We start from the raw sequence: 17,020 nt of genomic DNA on the forward strand, positions 1-17,020 counted from the left end.
CTGTCCTTTTGCTCACTGTCTTTATAAAGGTTGGGTCCCAATACTTCTAAATGGCTTCATTGTGTCAACTTAACTGAAAACAATATGTAGGTAAAAACATGGCAAACCCATATCCATGTAGATCTTCTACATTCTGGCAAATCCATGTAGATCTTCTACATTCTGGCAAACTTAGTGCTGTTAAGGTCATGAAATGTTGGATGACCCTAATTGGCCATTCTAATAGCAAAACACAGAACGGGCGTCCGTATTCAAGTAAATTATGGCATAATGGGTGGACTGGCGGCCATTTGTGAGGTGTACCCATAGGTGCGAAGCGGGAGGTAAAAGCAGGAAGTGTACCCACCAATATGTGCTGTGATTTGTTAATTCATCTCAACTGAGAATGTAGCTGCAGCCCAATATGACGACCAGTGTATGGAAGGGAGTGGGTGTATGGAAGGGAGTGGGTGTATGGAAGGGAGTGGGTGTATGGAAGGGAGTGGGTGTATGGAAGGGAGTGGGTGTATGGAAGGGAGTGGGTGTATGGAAGGGAGTGGGTGTATGGAAGGGAGTGGGTGTATGGAAAGGGAGTGGGTGTATGGAAGGGAGTGGGTGTATGGAAGGGAGTGGGTGTATGGAAGGGAGTGGGTGTATGGAAGGGAGTGGGTGTATGGAAGGGAGTGGGTGTATGGAAGGGAGTGGGTGTATGGAAGGGAGTGGGTGTATGGAAGGGAGTGGGTGTATGGAAGGGAGTGGGTGTATGGAAGGGAGTGGGTGTATGGAAGGGAGTGGGTGTATGGAAAGCACTCTGCTATAGTGTACTGTTTTTAGCTGTTTCTTACCACGCCAACTACTGTACCGCAAGAGTTTGTTTGACTTCTGTTTTGAAGCCAGAGGATGAGTTTGAGTTGTATTTCACTGTTTGACACCATTTTAAATGTTCAGTTATAAAACTGACGATTTGTTTTTTCAAATTTTATTGATGGGATGACTTTGCGTCATAGATTGTATGCTTATACTTACCGTGACTGTCAACTTGATGTTGGTTACTATTCCCACGCTCTTGCTGGATGGTAGTGCTTGTTAAGCGGGAGCGAAGGGCACTCTGTCCTGGTGCTGTTGCCGATAACCATCTAGATGTCATCAATGTGACATCTAGATGGTTATCAATATTAGTCATTTCGTGTTGGCTGCTATCCTACTTGAAATAAAATCAGAAGTCATATACATGAATTTAAATCCATATAGTCATGTAGGTAATCTAGTCAGTATTTCCAGATGAGTGGACAAAAGAAAGATCCTTTTGGATTGTGAGTCTAGCCAATGAATGAGTGTTTTTAGTTTCTGTTTTTTGATGCTTTTTCTGCTTGATTGTTATGGTTGACTTGGGTTTCCTCTGCTTGGGAACTTGATTGAAGAGTTAAGTTTATCATGGAGGAAGAAAAGGAACCAGATGGGAAGACATGATACTACTTAGTCAAGGACTGAACATCTTGCTTTGTGATAACGCAAAGGAACCCTACAGAAGTGTCGTACCGATGAAGTAAATGGACTGCTATAGCAGATGCTGAAGAACATTATGTTCTTATGCCGTTTTCCTTTTCCATATAAATCACAATCCAGGTTGTCTGAGTTTTAGATTCAGAGCCAGAATCCTAGTCCACAAATGGTCTCGCAGTGCTATGTCATTTGGACTTCCTACTCTGGACACTAAAGATGATGAAATGCCTAATCTCACCTGTCAAATGCATTTAGAGGTGAAACGCTGACAATAGCATGCACTTATCAGATGCAGCAAAGTCCTCTATTTAATAATTCAGGAGGGATGAAAGCAAAGCGGCATCATTTTTTAACACTGACTCACACAAATTGATATGAATTTTTTTTTTTTTTGTGTTTCTCCTGTGCTCCTGGCACAGACTTCTGTATTTGTGCCTGTCTGGTCGCGTGGAAGGAATGTAGGTTCATTCATTATAAATGTCCATCTTGTCACATGAAATTGAAACTGTCAGACTGCAATTGGCATTCAGCGGGAGCACTCCTCTGAGTGATTGGGTCTGGAAATGCACTTGATTCTTATTTCGGAAACTCACCAAAAAGGCATTTGAGCCACGCCCACCAGCCGCTGGCCATGGTCTCCTCCAGCTGGGTTGAGTTCTCAGGACTGAATATAGTGCTCTGGTTAGTAGGTTATTACACGACAGCTATGTTTTTGGCTGCCTGCCTCCACCTTTAATCATGACTTTCAATTGGTCACTGTGATTAAGACCAATTAAGGCCCCCCTCTGTCATTTCCGACTAAGTTGTGTGGTGATGGGAATCACTGGAAATGGCCCATGAAATCGCAATGTGTTAACTCCTCAAACTCTGACTTCCCCAGTCTCATAATAGCATTTCTCTCATTTCAGTCAATATCAATCTGTCCTTTTTTGGTGCATTCATCCTTTTTCTTGCGTTGCCATAACATCACCTCTCTAGGAACAGTATCCTGCTGTATGGAGGCCATGTACAGTACATTTGGAAAGTATTCAGACCCCTTCCACATGATGCTGCCACCACCATTCGTCACTGTAGGGATGGTGCCAGGTTCTCCAAACGTGATGCTTGGCATTCAGGCCAAAGAGTTCAATATTGGTTTCATCAGACCAGAGAATCTTGTTTCTCATGGTCTGAGGCATCTAAAGGACTTTTAGCAGTCCAAGAGGGCTGTCACGTACCTTTCTTACAGTAGTGGCTTCCGTCTGGCCACTCTACCAGAAAGGCCTGATTGATGGAGTGCTGCGGAGATGGTTGTCTTTCTGGAAGGCTTAGTTTTGTTTGAAAGTATATTGGAAGTTTATGGTAGCTACCTAGCTTATGTTGGCTCCCGAGACTCAGTTGGCGTCAGTTGCTGGGATTGCTTTTATCTTTCCAGTGATCCTGTTGACCAAGGACCGTTCTGAGGAGCTATTTGGCGTCACAGCTAGCCTAGCTGCTAGCTAGCTGGACATCAAGCTGGCAATGTTTTCTTGGGCGCAGCCCACAACGTGGTTAGCCATTGTGGCTGGGACGGCAGATTGACCCTGGTTTGTGGCTGTCTAGTACCCTGCTGTTTGTTTTTCAAGTTTCCTGTGACCTGCCCTGTCTGGAATTGCGAGGAGTAACAGCCTAACATGCGTTGATAGCTACCATGACAAAGCCCAAAGCCGGCGGTAGTACCATTTTGAGGACCGTGCCAGTGATGTCTCTATCACACGTTTAGCATCTTTTAAACAAAGAGACCTATAAGCAAGAAAAGTGTTTTGTCCAAATACTCGGATTCTACTAATAAAAGAATGGACGACCTGACCAGAGGTCCAGGACCTGAAGAAAAGTAAGCAGAACAGTGTACCAGAAGAGGGAAGAACTGATCCCAGCCATGAAAGCTGCCAGAGCTTGTGGAGACATTGTGTACTTCCATTACGACACTCATTGTCCACCCCCCCCACCCCAGAAGCCTGCAAGGGATGAGAGTGAGCCAAGCCTATGGGTTTGTAGCCTCAACCCCGCAGCGCACGCACCAATTTATTGATGGACTGCTAAATGTATATTTTTTTTTCTCTTGCTTGCTCTGCTCTTTTAAATATTATGTCTCTCTGATAAGCTTACCCAGGAAAGGGCTGAAAATAGCCCATATTAATACATGTAGCCTTAGCGAGTTATTGATTTCATGAACCTTCTATCATCTGATAACATATTAGCCATTTCTGAGACTCCCTTAGATAATTAATGTGATTTATACATCAGTAGCAATACAAGGATATAAACATCTATAGAAGAGACAAATGCTTCAGAGCCATACTCCTGTAATGCTTAGATCTTAAGTGTTGTGGTTGCAGGTTCACTTGGCACATTTAAAGCCTTTTCTTTTCGGGTGTTGCTGTAGGTCACCAAGTGCTAACAGTCAGTATCTAAATCATATGTGTGAACTGCTTGATGGTGTGTGTGTGAAGTAAACAGTGCTTTCTTGGGGACCTGAATATTGACTGGTTTTCATCAAGCTTGTCTGCTCAAGAGGAAGCTTCTCACTGTAACCAGTTCCTGTAATCTGGTTCAGGTTATTAATCGAATCACATTTATTTATATAGCCCTTCTTACATCAGCTGATATCTCAAGTGCTGTACAGAAACTCAGCCTAAAACCCCAAACAGCAAGCAATGCAAGTGTAGAAGCACGGTTAGAAACAACTCCCTAGAAAGACAAAAACTAGGAAGAAACCTAGAGGAACCAGTGTGCCGGGTGGAGATTATAACAGAACATGGCCAAGTTGTTCATAAATGACCAGCATGGTATAATAATAATAATCCCAGTAGTTGTCGGGAGTAAATGTCAGTTGAATTTTCATAGCCGATCATTCGGAGTATCTCTACCGCTCCTGCTGTCTCTAGAGTTGAAAACAGCAGTTCTGGGACAGGTTGCACATCCGATGAACAGGTCAGGGTTCCATAGCCGCAAGCAGAACAGTTGAAACTGGAGCAGCAGCACGGCCAGGTGGTCCTGAGGCATGGTCCTAGGGCTCAGGTCCTCCGAGAGAGGAGCAAATTAGAGAGCATACTTAAATTCACACAGGACACCGGATAAGACAGGAGAAGTACTCCAGATATAACAAACTGACCCTAGCCCCCCGACACAAACTACTGCAGAATAAATACTGGAGGCTGAGACTGGAGGGGTCGGGGAACACTGTGGCCCTGTCCAGACAGGGCCAAACAGGCAGGATATAATCCCACTCACTTTGCCAATGCACAGTCCCCACACCACTAGAGGGATATCTTCAACCACCGACTTACCATCCTGAGACAAGGCCGAGTATAGCCCACGAAGATCTCCGCCACGGCACAACCCAAGGAGGGGCGCCCACCCAGACAGGAAGATCACATCAGTGACTCAACCCACTCAAGTGACGCACCCCTCCTAGGGACGGTATGAAAGAGCACCAGTAAGCCAGTGACTCAGCCCCTGTAATAGGGTTAGAGGCAGAGAATCCCAGTGGAAAGAGGGGAACCGGCCAGGCAGAGTCAGCAAGGGCGGTTCGTTGCTCCAGAGCCTTTCCGTTACCTTCACACTCCTGGGCCAGACTACACTCAATCATATGACCCGCTGAAGAGAAGAGTCATCAATACAAGACTTAAAGATTGAGACCGTCTGCGTCTCTCACATGGGTAGGCAGACCATTCCATAAAAATTGAGCTCTATAGGAGAAAGCCCTGCCTCTAGCTGTTTGCTTAGAATTTCTAGGGACAATTAATCAACCGACCCCAGGGTGTTTTATAGCACTACAGGAACAAGATCATCCACATGTATCGATCACATTTTTACTAATGCTGTATACCTTTGTTCTAAAGCTATATCCATACCCATTGGATGCAGTGATCACAATATAGTGGCTATATCCAGGAAAGCCAAAGTTCCAACAGCTGGGCCTAAAATGGTCATACAAAAGAATTTGTGACTTGTGGATGATTGATAATGTCACAGGCAGGCTCATAGCCTGTGGCAAAAATGAGGGGACTCGAACAACCGGTATAGGCCAATTAAAAAAATGTTCTTTATTGTAAACAAAACTAAGAACACTAAGTCATTTGGGCTAAACTCAACTGCTTTCTTGCACTACTTCACAAGCAGCTAGTAACAGCCAAGGTAACCCCTCCTCCCAATCTGCAGAGTTCTGTACAATATGTACGAAGCAAGGATTTTAAAGTTTGAAAACATGCCAAAGCTCCCTGTCTCTGGGCATCGAATGCAGTAGACTTGTGTTTAACTTTAAGCTGTTTGAGTACCTAGGCAAATAAATGGGAGGTAAAGTTGGACCCCAGATCTGACTGGATGATTTTTGGAATCCCAAATGTTGAAATAAATTGAGTTATGGTACGCAAGGAAAAAGCTGCCGGATATCTGGTTGCTTGACACAACCGATTCATAAGTAGCTATGACCTGACTTGGACCTTGGTAAAGTCCCAACACAATCGATAATAAGATGCTCAGAAGGTTGCCCTATGGCTGGTATTGGATACCAAGGTGCTGGCTTTACAACCTGGTTTGGCCTATGGCTGGTATTGGATATCAAGGTGCTGGCTATACAACCTGGTTTGGCCTATGGCTGGTATTGGATACCAAGGTGCTGGCTTTACAACCTGGTTTGGCCTATGGCTAGTATTGGATACCAAGGTGCTGGCTTTACAACCTGGTTTGGCCTATGGCTGGTATTGGATACCAAGGTGCTGGCTTTACAACCTGGTTTGGCCTATGGCTGGTATTGGATACCAAGGTGCTGGCTTTACAACCTGGTTTGACTTGCTTGTGCGCTGACGCGTATCACAAGTTTGAATAAACTGAGATACATCCCGCTTTAAACGTGGCCAGAAAAAATAACGAAGTATGCGATCCTAAGTTTTACGAACACCCATATGACCTGCCACATCACCATGTGAAGTTTGCAACACTTTATTTCGCAAAGTAGTAGGTGCAACTATTTGAAAGACTGGTTCTCCTAGACCCTGATCACAGTGTGGAACCCATTTCCTGACCAACAGCCCATCCAGAAGAAAATAACACTGAGCACTATTCCTCACCACTGAATCAGGAACAACTTTGTCAAACAGATCAGCCAAGTTAGTATCGGCCTTTTGCTCAGCCATCAATGAATCTCTAGAACTAGTCAACTGTTCTGTCTAGAGTTTGACTGGCAACTCGAGACTTTCTGGCTTACTCTCAATCTCCTTAGAGGCCGCCCGGGTTACCGCACAAACTGGAAATACCTCAGACATAGTTTTGATCCGGCGATTCCCTTGCAGGTGACACTGAAGGTTGCTTCTTACAGATGTTTAATTGGCCATCTGCCCACACCTTACTACCTGCCAAGTCATTCCCCAAAGTCATGTGGACTCCCTCTACTGGCAACTGGGGTCTAACCCCAACATCTACACCACCCTCTACCAGACCACATTTTAGGGTAACTTCATGTAAATGACAAGAGAATGGAACTAAACCCATACCACATATCAGAGTGACCATCAGGTTCTTGGTCTCCTCCCTGACCAAGGCCCTTCTCCCCCGATTGCTCAGTTTGGCAGGGCGGCCAGCTCTAGGAAGGGTCTTGGTGGTTCCAAACTTCAATTTAAGAATGATGGAGGCTGCTGTTTCTTTGGACAATTTCACTGCTGCAGAAATGTTTGTACCCTTCCAAGATCTGTTTTAGCTCTGACCTGCACTGTCAACTGTGGGACCTTACATACACGTGTGTATATATATATATTTTGGAAAGGCTTATATATGCCTTTCCAAATAATGTCCAATCAATTGAATTTACCACAGGTGGACTTCAATCAAGTTGTAGAAACATCTCAAGGATCAATGGAAACAGGATGCACCTGAGCTCAATTTTGAGTCTCATAGCAAAGGGTCTGAATACTTATGTAAATAAGTTATTTCATATATTTTCTAAATAAATTGGCAAACATTTCTAAACCCGTTTTCACTTTGTCTTTATGGGGTAGTGTGTGTAGATGGATAAACATGTAATTTAATCAATTTTAGAACAAGGCTATATATATCTATACTATGGGTGGAGTGTGTTGTGCTTTCCCTTCTGCATATTCAGGCTTATGGCAGACCTCAATTCTCTCAGCATTTGCACTACTCCAATTCTCCTTCCCACTCCTCTCCCTCAATTAAATTCTCTTTCTGCAGTGTGTCTACAGCTCAGTCATTATAGGCTGTCTGTCACTGACCCTATAATGGGTTTCAAATCACTGAGTTGTGGCTAGATTGCAGCTGCACATTTGTCTAGTCTGCGAGAAATTAGGAATGGGAAACGTGAGCGGGGAGAGGGAGAAGGGTACTAAACTGGCACACAATGATGAGGAAAGCTCGTCAACGGATTGTGTTGGGGCTGGTTTAAAGATGACCTGGATCTTATCCATATAGTGATGGGGTAAAGCGGAGAGACTTTCAGTGGAAGGATTTTAGGTTTTGCGGAGAGGGGCATTTTCCCCCACACCAGCGCCACATGCGCCGCATGGCATCAGCAATTAAAGTGGAATAGGAAATCAGACTATGTAGGAACCCCCCCCCCCCCCACCCTTCTGTCCCTCCCTCCCTCTGCTTCCAGCTCATATCACATCTTTGGTTTTGTGCAATGCAGTCTCCTCCGCCTCTCCTCTGTCCTTGTTTCCTTCTGTATTTTTCTTGTTATTGTCCTTTTCTTTCTTACCACCCCAACACTGTTTGGAACTGTAGCAGAATGTCCGTCTTGTGGTCTCTGGATATAGGAGTTAGATTAGATAACAGAACAAAGCAGGGACTCACTGTTTACAGCATGTCTGACATGTTTAAAGGGATTACTGCCCCCATTTGTTGTCATGTGTTAGAGACGTTGGTTAAGCTAACAGTTGTGCATCTTAGATATTTCACCATGCCTAAGTCGAGAAGAAACTATTGAGGCAGAAGCTGCTTATTCCCCCCCCCAAGTGATCTCACCAGATGAGCCCTACGCCCGTTGACTTGAAATGCGGCCACTTACTCCTAAATGAAAGAAACCTCATCAAGTTGATGAAATGTATGACCGGGTACTCGTCTAAAGAGTTGAGAATGAACACTGCTACATAAATGTCATGTTCCAGGCTGCGACTAAATTTATAGAATTGCGCAATTATCTTACAATGAACACTAGTTTGACCCTGTTTGTAGAGAAATTATTTGTCTAAGTGCTTTTTCTACATCAAATGTATTGCCTGGGGAAGAGTATTCCTGTTAGGTTTGTATTTGGTTATTCATGATCTTATTATATTTGTGTACAATTTGGTGATGGGGAAACTTTGCCAACAAAGAAATAATGGTATAAATTTAAATGCAAGTATGAAAATATTGTTGTGTTCAAGTTAGTCAGTTATTCTCGGCCTGTACAGTTCTTCCTGCATTTGGTTCTGTCGGTTTGGAAGAAATTCTGTCTTTATGACACACAGTATCCAGTCTACTCCAAGGCCTGAAATGATCTTATCTTGTCATGTATTGTATCAACATTTGCCCTGTGTGTTTGAGAGTTCATAAAGTGTGTCACTAGCAGCCAAAATAATTCAATTTCATAGCTAGGTTTCCATTGAACTGGTGTCAAATTCTTCAAACAAATGTTCTAAAATTCACAAAGAAAATATGCATTTTTTTTCCCACTGTTGGTGTTTCCACCAAATAGACTAAAAATCAGTGTGAGAAGACTTAGTGCACACAATGTACTTCGCTTATATTTTCATGTACTGAATAAAAATGTTAAGTTCAATGCGTTTCCATCTCATTTGAAATTTTTTTTGTCAAGCATCGATCAAGTCACCAGTCAGACCCTCAATGTTTATTGGAAAGGAGCATGAAGAACACATGTGCACTTTCACCACCCTGTGCAGTTAATCATACTTATCTTTAACCTAATAAATTGCATGGTTTCCCGAGTCGTAGTCTGAGGACCACACACCATTTCGTGTGACTTTAAGTTTACTTTGATATGATGGGCATTACCCCTGCTATTTCGCTCAATTAATTTTACAGACACAAAGATCCCACAATGTTGAACAAATAAATGATTTGTCGGCTTTTATTAAATTGTATCGAAACGACCTGGTTCCATCACAGCTGTCTTTTTTTTGTTGATACGGTATGACTTAACGCGCCTAAAACTGGATGGAAATGTGGTTTGATACAACAACAATTTCCAGCCAAGACACTTTGTTACTTTTTAATGTTGAACATCACTAATTTAAGAAACTGTGTCCCTTCCTCTTCATTTAGTAACGACATATTCCCTCAGCCTGGAGGCACAGACATGCACATATGCTTTTTAGCCAGTCAAAGAGGAGTAGAAAAGTGGTGTCATAGACTTGGATTTGTTTTCTCTATGACCAGTAAAAAACATTCCTGCATATCGTTAGGAGCCCTAAGAAGTTCAAATGACCAGAATTAATTCTCTACACACCTTTTTCTTAATTAGAATGAAATGGACAAACATTTCTGTTAATGTAACAAGTCACCACCACGTCTGTGCATCATGTAGGGGAATGGACATGCTGGGCTTGGTTACTTTAGGTACAACAGAGTCCATTTTCTCGTGTTTTCCTTGTCAATTTTGACAGTAAAATGATATTTTTACTCTTCCCCCTTCTGTCTCCTGTCAGTGTGGACCTGGTTCATGCTCAGCTGCGCGTGTGTGAGGGGCGTAGCCTGCCAGAGTTGGGCCTGAAGCAGGATAAGATCCGGATCAATGGCTTCGCCATCCAATGCCGTGTGACCACAGAGGACCCTGCCCGCGGCTTCCAGCCTGACACTGGACGGCTAGAGGTAAGCAACAGCCTCCACCTCCCCGCAGGCTACTGCCACTCAGTTATAATGGGCTGCATTCTCTCACTCGGTGTAGGGTCAAAAGGTTTCCTAACTATGAGCCCTGACAGAATTATTGGCCAGACTTTTTCCTTTTTGGACTCATGTCACGTGGGCAGGAGGAAAAACTCCTGGCCCTAGTTATGCATGTCCATTTTTTAGGGTAGTAAGGTATTTGTTGGCAGCAGATGTAAATCCATGACCAGTGAGATTTCAGACATTTTATGTTAAGTGAATGACATCATGCCACACGGTGTAGAATGATGGGTAGTCCTACACTGTATGTCTGACTGAATTCAACAACTAGTCTAACCATGTCCCCTAATTCCTGAGACTAGTCTGATGACATATCAATGTGGGCAATTATTACATCATTCCTCAGTAATTTGAGACTGCTAGATGATTTTTTTCCTTCCAAGAGAATGGCGTTCTCCTTGAAATGTAAGGTCCAATGCAGCGTTTTTCATCTCGATATAAAATCATTTCAGAGGGAAAATTCACTACCTTGCTATGATAGTTATCAATTAAATTGTTCAAAAATAGCTTCATATAGCAAAGAGACATTTCTGAAGCAAGAATTTAGCTAGGACTGTCTGGGGGAGGGGAAAACAGAAAATGAGCTGTTACTGGCAGAGGTTTGCATCTTTCTTCTTTTATTGGTCTATTAAGTCATTTACAGCATGGTGATATCCCCAATGAAGGCCAACCCCATCCAACCACAACAGGCTGAAATTGTAGGCTTTCTTTCCAAACAGCCCTAACACTAAAAGGGCATTATCGTTTTCACAGTATAATTCCAAACTCGAGTGTGGAAATATATAAAAAATCACATGAATTATGGTTTTGACTGCATCAAGGTGCTGGGAAAGTGGTAATATTACTTTCTAATTCCACAGTTCTGACAGGTAAGGGTGTATCAAAGCAATTTTATTCTTTTTTTGGTTTTACGTTCATGACTTCAAAGACTTTCTCAAAGCACCCTGTAGGATTTGGAGAACTGCCTGTCTGAATGGAGGGAGGACAGAGTTTGAAATGCAGTTTTGGCCTTTGCTATCCTTGCCTCTAATTGAAAGGCAATATTATGTAGCCATAACTATTGTCCATTAGAGATTTAGGAGACTATTGGCTAGATTAAAGGGGTTGGAAATTGTAGTTCGAATGCAGCAGGTGATGGGTAGAGCATAAATATGGACGGATAGATGTGTTATGGATGGGCATCACGGGAAATCAATAGGTGTAGAGTGGACACTGATGGGAGAGATGCAGTGGTAGACGAGGTAAACACTCCAGACGGGTTCTCCACTCTTACTCTACTTCTCTCTACTCTGGTAGACGAGGTAAACACTACAGACAGGTTCTCCACTCTTACTCTACTTCTCTCTACTCTGGTAGATGAGGTAAACACTACAGACAGGTTCTCCACTCTCTTACTCTACCTCTCTCTACTCTCTCTCTCTAGTCTGCGTTTGTCTGAATGAGGGCTGGCTTTGATCCCTCGCCAGTCTCTGCAACTCAATGTCACCCTTTTTTTCCCTCTGTCTGCTTTCTGCTTACATTGTGAGAGGAATAAGAATGTTTGTGCAAAAGGAATGAAACAAAACAACTTGTCACATTCCCATTTACAAGTTGCTTACATCTAGTAAAGCCTGGGAAGAGGTAGGGGTGTAGCAAAATAGCCCCATAACAGCAAAGATCCACCATATTTTACAGTAGGTATGGGGTAATTTTCAACTTATGCATCCTTATTTTGATGCGAAACCCACCACTGGTGAGTGAGAAATAAATAACTATCTGAGCAATTGTATTAGTATAAAATAAAAAGTTCTCAGCTTTTTCAAGGATGCCAATCCATTTTTTTTTACCTGACTCTAGGTAGCAGCAGTAGCCAGAGTCAGGGTGAACTAGTTAGGTAGCTAACCAAAAAATATCAAATGGTAATAATCAGTCTGCATTTATTGCTGTTATAGTAAATTGTCCTAATTGTTCCATCGTGTGGTTATAAATCCTGAATCCATCAATACTATTTGACTTGGTGCAGCCGGGCTTGGACAGTGTGCCCCTAGGTAGAAGTTAATTTGAATAGCCAGGTGCATGTGTGTCTCATTGGCTCAGCTGGCAAATCAGCAGTTTTTCTGCAGTATGCCTAAACCACTCTGTTTCCCAACAGGACAGTTAAAGAAAGTTTATTTTATTTAACTAGGCAAGCCAGTTAAGAACCAATTCTTAGTTACAATACCGGCCTGGCAAAAGACCTGAGGGGACGGGGACTGGGATAATTAAAACATCTAAATACAAAACACACATCACGACAAGAGAACACTACATAAAGACCTAAGACAACACAACATGGTAGCGACAACATGCTAGCAACACAACATGGTAGCAGCACAACACAACACACAAACATTATTGGGCATAGACAACAGCACAAAGGGCAAGACAATGCATCATGCAAATTAGCCACAACTGTCATTAAGTGTCCATGATTGAGTCTTTCAATGAAGAGCTTGCGATAAAACTGTCCAGTTTGAGTTTTTTTTTTGCAGCTCTTTCCAGTTGCTAGCTGCAGCGAACTGAATAGACGAGCGACCCAGGGATGTGTGTGCTTTGGGGACCTTTAACAGAATGTGACTGGCACAACGGGTGTTGTATGTGGAGAATGAGGGCTGCAGTAGATATCTCAGATAGGGGGGAGTGAGGCCTTGTTGGCAAATCTGATTGTCGAATGGTAAACAACATCTTGCTGCTCGAGAGCACCCTTACCTGCTGATCTATAAATAATTTATCCATAGTCTAGCATGGGTAGGATGGTCATCTGAATCTGGTTTAGTTTGGTAGCTGCGGTGAAAGAGGAGCAATTTACGATAGAGGAACCAAGTCTAGATTTAACTGTAGCCTGCAGCTTTGATATGTGATGAGTAGGACAGTGTACTGTCTAGCCATACTCCCAAGAACTTGTATGCGGTGACTACCTCAAGCTCTAAACCCTCAGAGGTAGTAATCACACCTGTGGGGAGAGGGGCATTCTTCTTACTGAACCACTTAACATGTTCTGAACACCTCCTAAACAAAGGTAAAGGATAGAGAAAGATTTTTGGACACTAAGAAAGCTTTGTTGTAGCGCATTTAACACAATCTGGGTAGGGATCAGCTGAGATGAGACTATCTGCATATAAATGGATGAGGGCTTCCTACTGCCTGAGTTATGTTGACGTAAATTGAGAAGAGCGTGGGGGCTTAGGATCGAGCCTTGGGGTACTCCCTTGTTGACAAGCTGTGGCTGAGACAGCAGATTTTCTGACTTTATACACTGCACTCTTTGAGAGAGGTTGTTAGCAAACCAGGCCATAGACCCCTAAGACACCAATACTCCTTAGCTGGCCCAAAATAATGGAATGGTCTACCATATCAAAAGCTTTGGCCAAGTGAATAAAAATAGCAGCACAATATTGCTTAGAATCATGGGCAATGGTGACATCATTGAGGACCTTTATGGTTGCAATGACACATCCATAACCTGAGCGGAAACCAGATTGCATACCAGAGAGAATACTATAGACCTCAAAGCCAGTCAGTTGATTATTCCAAGTTTTTCCAACACTTTTGATAAACAGGGCAAAATAGAAATAGGACTATAACAGTTAGCATTAGCTTGATCTCCCCCCTTTTTAAATAAAGGACGAACCGTGGCTGCCTTCCAAGCAATGGGTACCTCCCCAGAAAGGAGAGACTTTCTTGGCGATGATAGGGACAGCAACCTTAAGGTATGAAAGGGTCTAAACCATCTGATCCAGATGTTTTTTGGGGGTCAAGTTTCAGGAGCTCCTCTAGCACCTCGGACTCAGTGATTGCCTGCAGGGATAAACTTTGTAGCGGGTCAGGGGGAAAAGAGGTGCATCGGGGCTAGACTCATTAGAAGGGGTGGGATATGAGGAAATGTTGGACGGGTAAGGAGGCATGGCTGAGTCAAATTGGAATCCTGACTTCATGAAGTGGTGATTTTTAAAGTGCCAGCCGTGTGCTTGTCAGTATCAACCACTATAAGGGACATGGGCAGCTGTGAGGAGGAGAGTTTATTCTCCAAGCAGGGGCACAGAAAAGCTGCTTTTTAACATTAATTGTAATTTTATAAATATTTTTTTATATTTTCATTTTAGGTAATATTTCATAAATCTGGAACACTAGATGGATACTTGAATATTTGTCAATGGTTCTGTAGGAAATGGCTGCCATTGGATCAGTTTACTTTGTCAGGTTGTCAGTACTCAAAGTCCAGGACTTGGACTCAAGTCACAATTTTTGTGATTCGTGTCTCGACCAGTGGTGACTTGGACTCTGACTTGACCAGTCAATGTCTCTCTCCATTGCATAATTCATGGCAATAGCTACTGTATTAGCCAGGCCTACTAATTTGGAATGCTGTAAGTCTGCTTACTCCCTACATTATGAAATGTAGCTTCAAAGATTGTTGGATGGCAGCTCTTAGTCTGCCAAGGGTCTCGCGACTTGACTTGGCTAAGACTGGCCCCGTGTTCACACAGGCATTTGTTAACCACGGTTAGTCCTTCTGTAGCTCAGTTGGTAGAGCATGGCGCTTGTAACGCCAGGGTAGTGGGTTCGATTCCCGGGACCACCCATACGTAGAATGTATGCACACATGACTGTAAGTCGCTTTGGATAAAAGCGTCTGCTAAATGGCATTTATTATTATTATTATTATTAAGATTATTATTTTTTTTAGAGCTGGGCTAAGGATTCACACTTGTATTCCAAAGCCCTCTGACAAATGCACATGCGACTAACATTCCATCTCTGTCCACGACCAATGTTATAAGCAATAAGGAACACATTATTTCCTCTTGATTCTAGCCTAGCATTTCATTTTCAACATTGAAGGTCTGTATAAATCTTGCTGTCTGCCCCTACGACCTTGGAAACAATGTTTCACTTTTGAAATGTGATCTCGCCCCATATGCTGTGCAAGAACGAGAAACTTTTCTGATCCAGGCAAAATCGTGCAACAATATTATTATGGATAGTTTGGACACACCTAATCATTCAAGGGTTTTTCTTTCTTTCTACATTGTAGAATAGTATTGAAGACATCAAAACTATGAAATAACACATCGACTTGTGTAACAAAAAGTGTTAAACTAATCTATTTTATATTATTCAAAGTAGTCTTGCTTCGTTTTATTTTTCTTGATCTCCAGTATTTTCCACAACTAGTCAAATTTATTTTTCATGTCTGACTTCTCCTTTTACCTCCTGAGCAACCAGTGAGTGAACATTCCCCCCTTTTGAGTTTTTCATGTCCTCTGAATCCATTTTTGCTGTCACATTTGGAGTTTATAACATTTATTGATGTGATTATATGCTATGTCAGGCCCTATTGGTCACTTGCATGCGACGCATTCGTGTGTCATGTTAAAAGAGCTAGGGAATGTTTTTCTGAAACAAATTAGGGATTTCGGTAACAACTTTTTGGTCAGTAATGGCTAGTTATGTTGCAGCTTCAGCAACACGGACAGAGCGATACACACTGTTCTGTGGTGGTCGCTACAGCAGGGAGGAGAGGGAGACAACTGGTGCTAGTCACGCAGCAAGTAGTACTCCCTCTAGTCACTTGTGTCTTAATCAAACAGAGCGCTTAAAGCATCAGACAAGCAGTTGATTTGATGAAAACACATAGGATGTGTCTATATATGGAAAAATACACTACATTTTTTGACCAATCGATTTGTCAAAAGAACGCATGACTCTTGGTCGAGTAAGATTATAATTTTTTTTGTCTGGGACAGCCTGATCACATGTATAGCAGAACACACAGCCTCAGTTTCTGTAGAAAGGGTTGTTGACAAAACATTATAGGTTGGAACTCTTGCTGTTAAAATATAATACATTGTTATTCTTAACTGGAATTGTCAGGAGAATTCTATACTCCTGTTAATTTACCAATTAGGTTTCCCATAGTCTGTTATATCAGGATTTATAAGATACTGATAGAAAATAAAACAGAGGCCCAGTCTACCAAAGTTAAATGTTTATTCACGGAATGTTCTGACGTGTACAGGACCTTCAATTTATAGTGACACACATACTTCCACACCAACCATCAAATCTGCACGCCAATAGAGCCTAGGGGAGTACGTGAGAATAGTGTCTTCCTACCCTCCCCTAAGATAGGGAGAGGACTGGTTAGTTCTCAGTGTCCCAGCCAAGGTCTCCCCGGATCTGGCTGACAGACGGTCTGTTCTCAAAACACTAGACACATTGTTCCCAAAACGTTGATTCTGACTAAAACCACATAGTATTATAATATACTCATCGAATGAGTCTAACCCTTACACACGTATTATAATACTCTAATGATTCAAATAAATTTCATACAATCACATGGTTTCAGGACTAACATTCTAATAATTTATTAAAACACATTTCCTTATCAGGAATGAACAGATTCATCACATAGATGTAGACCAGAAAACAGCACGCACACACGCTGTCCTAATGAGAGGTCTGTGGCTGGTTGAAGTTTTCAACAAGCATGTCTATTCTGGGCTCAGTTTGACAGTGCAACCCCAAGGTCAGGCTCAGTGCGGTGTCTGTTCTGTACTTTGTTTTTTAAGTATGCCAGAGTTGAGAACCATGACTCGCA

General features: G+C 42.6%; 1 protein-coding gene across 1 annotated transcript in view; it reads left to right on the forward strand.

Annotated features, from left to right (window-relative positions):
* LOC124007431 (pyruvate carboxylase, mitochondrial-like) overlaps positions 1 to 17,020 on the forward strand; it is a 97,755-nt gene that overhangs the window by 14,061 nt on the left and 66,674 nt on the right. The window contains 1 exon segment of the mRNA XM_046317983.1: positions 10,161 to 10,323. Coding sequence (XP_046173939.1) covers positions 10,161 to 10,323 — 163 coding nt within the window.

This window comes from Oncorhynchus gorbuscha, linkage group LG20, assembly GCF_021184085.1.
Source record: "Oncorhynchus gorbuscha isolate QuinsamMale2020 ecotype Even-year linkage group LG20, OgorEven_v1.0, whole genome shotgun sequence".
NCBI classification, from domain to species: Eukaryota; Metazoa; Chordata; class Actinopteri; order Salmoniformes; family Salmonidae; genus Oncorhynchus; species Oncorhynchus gorbuscha.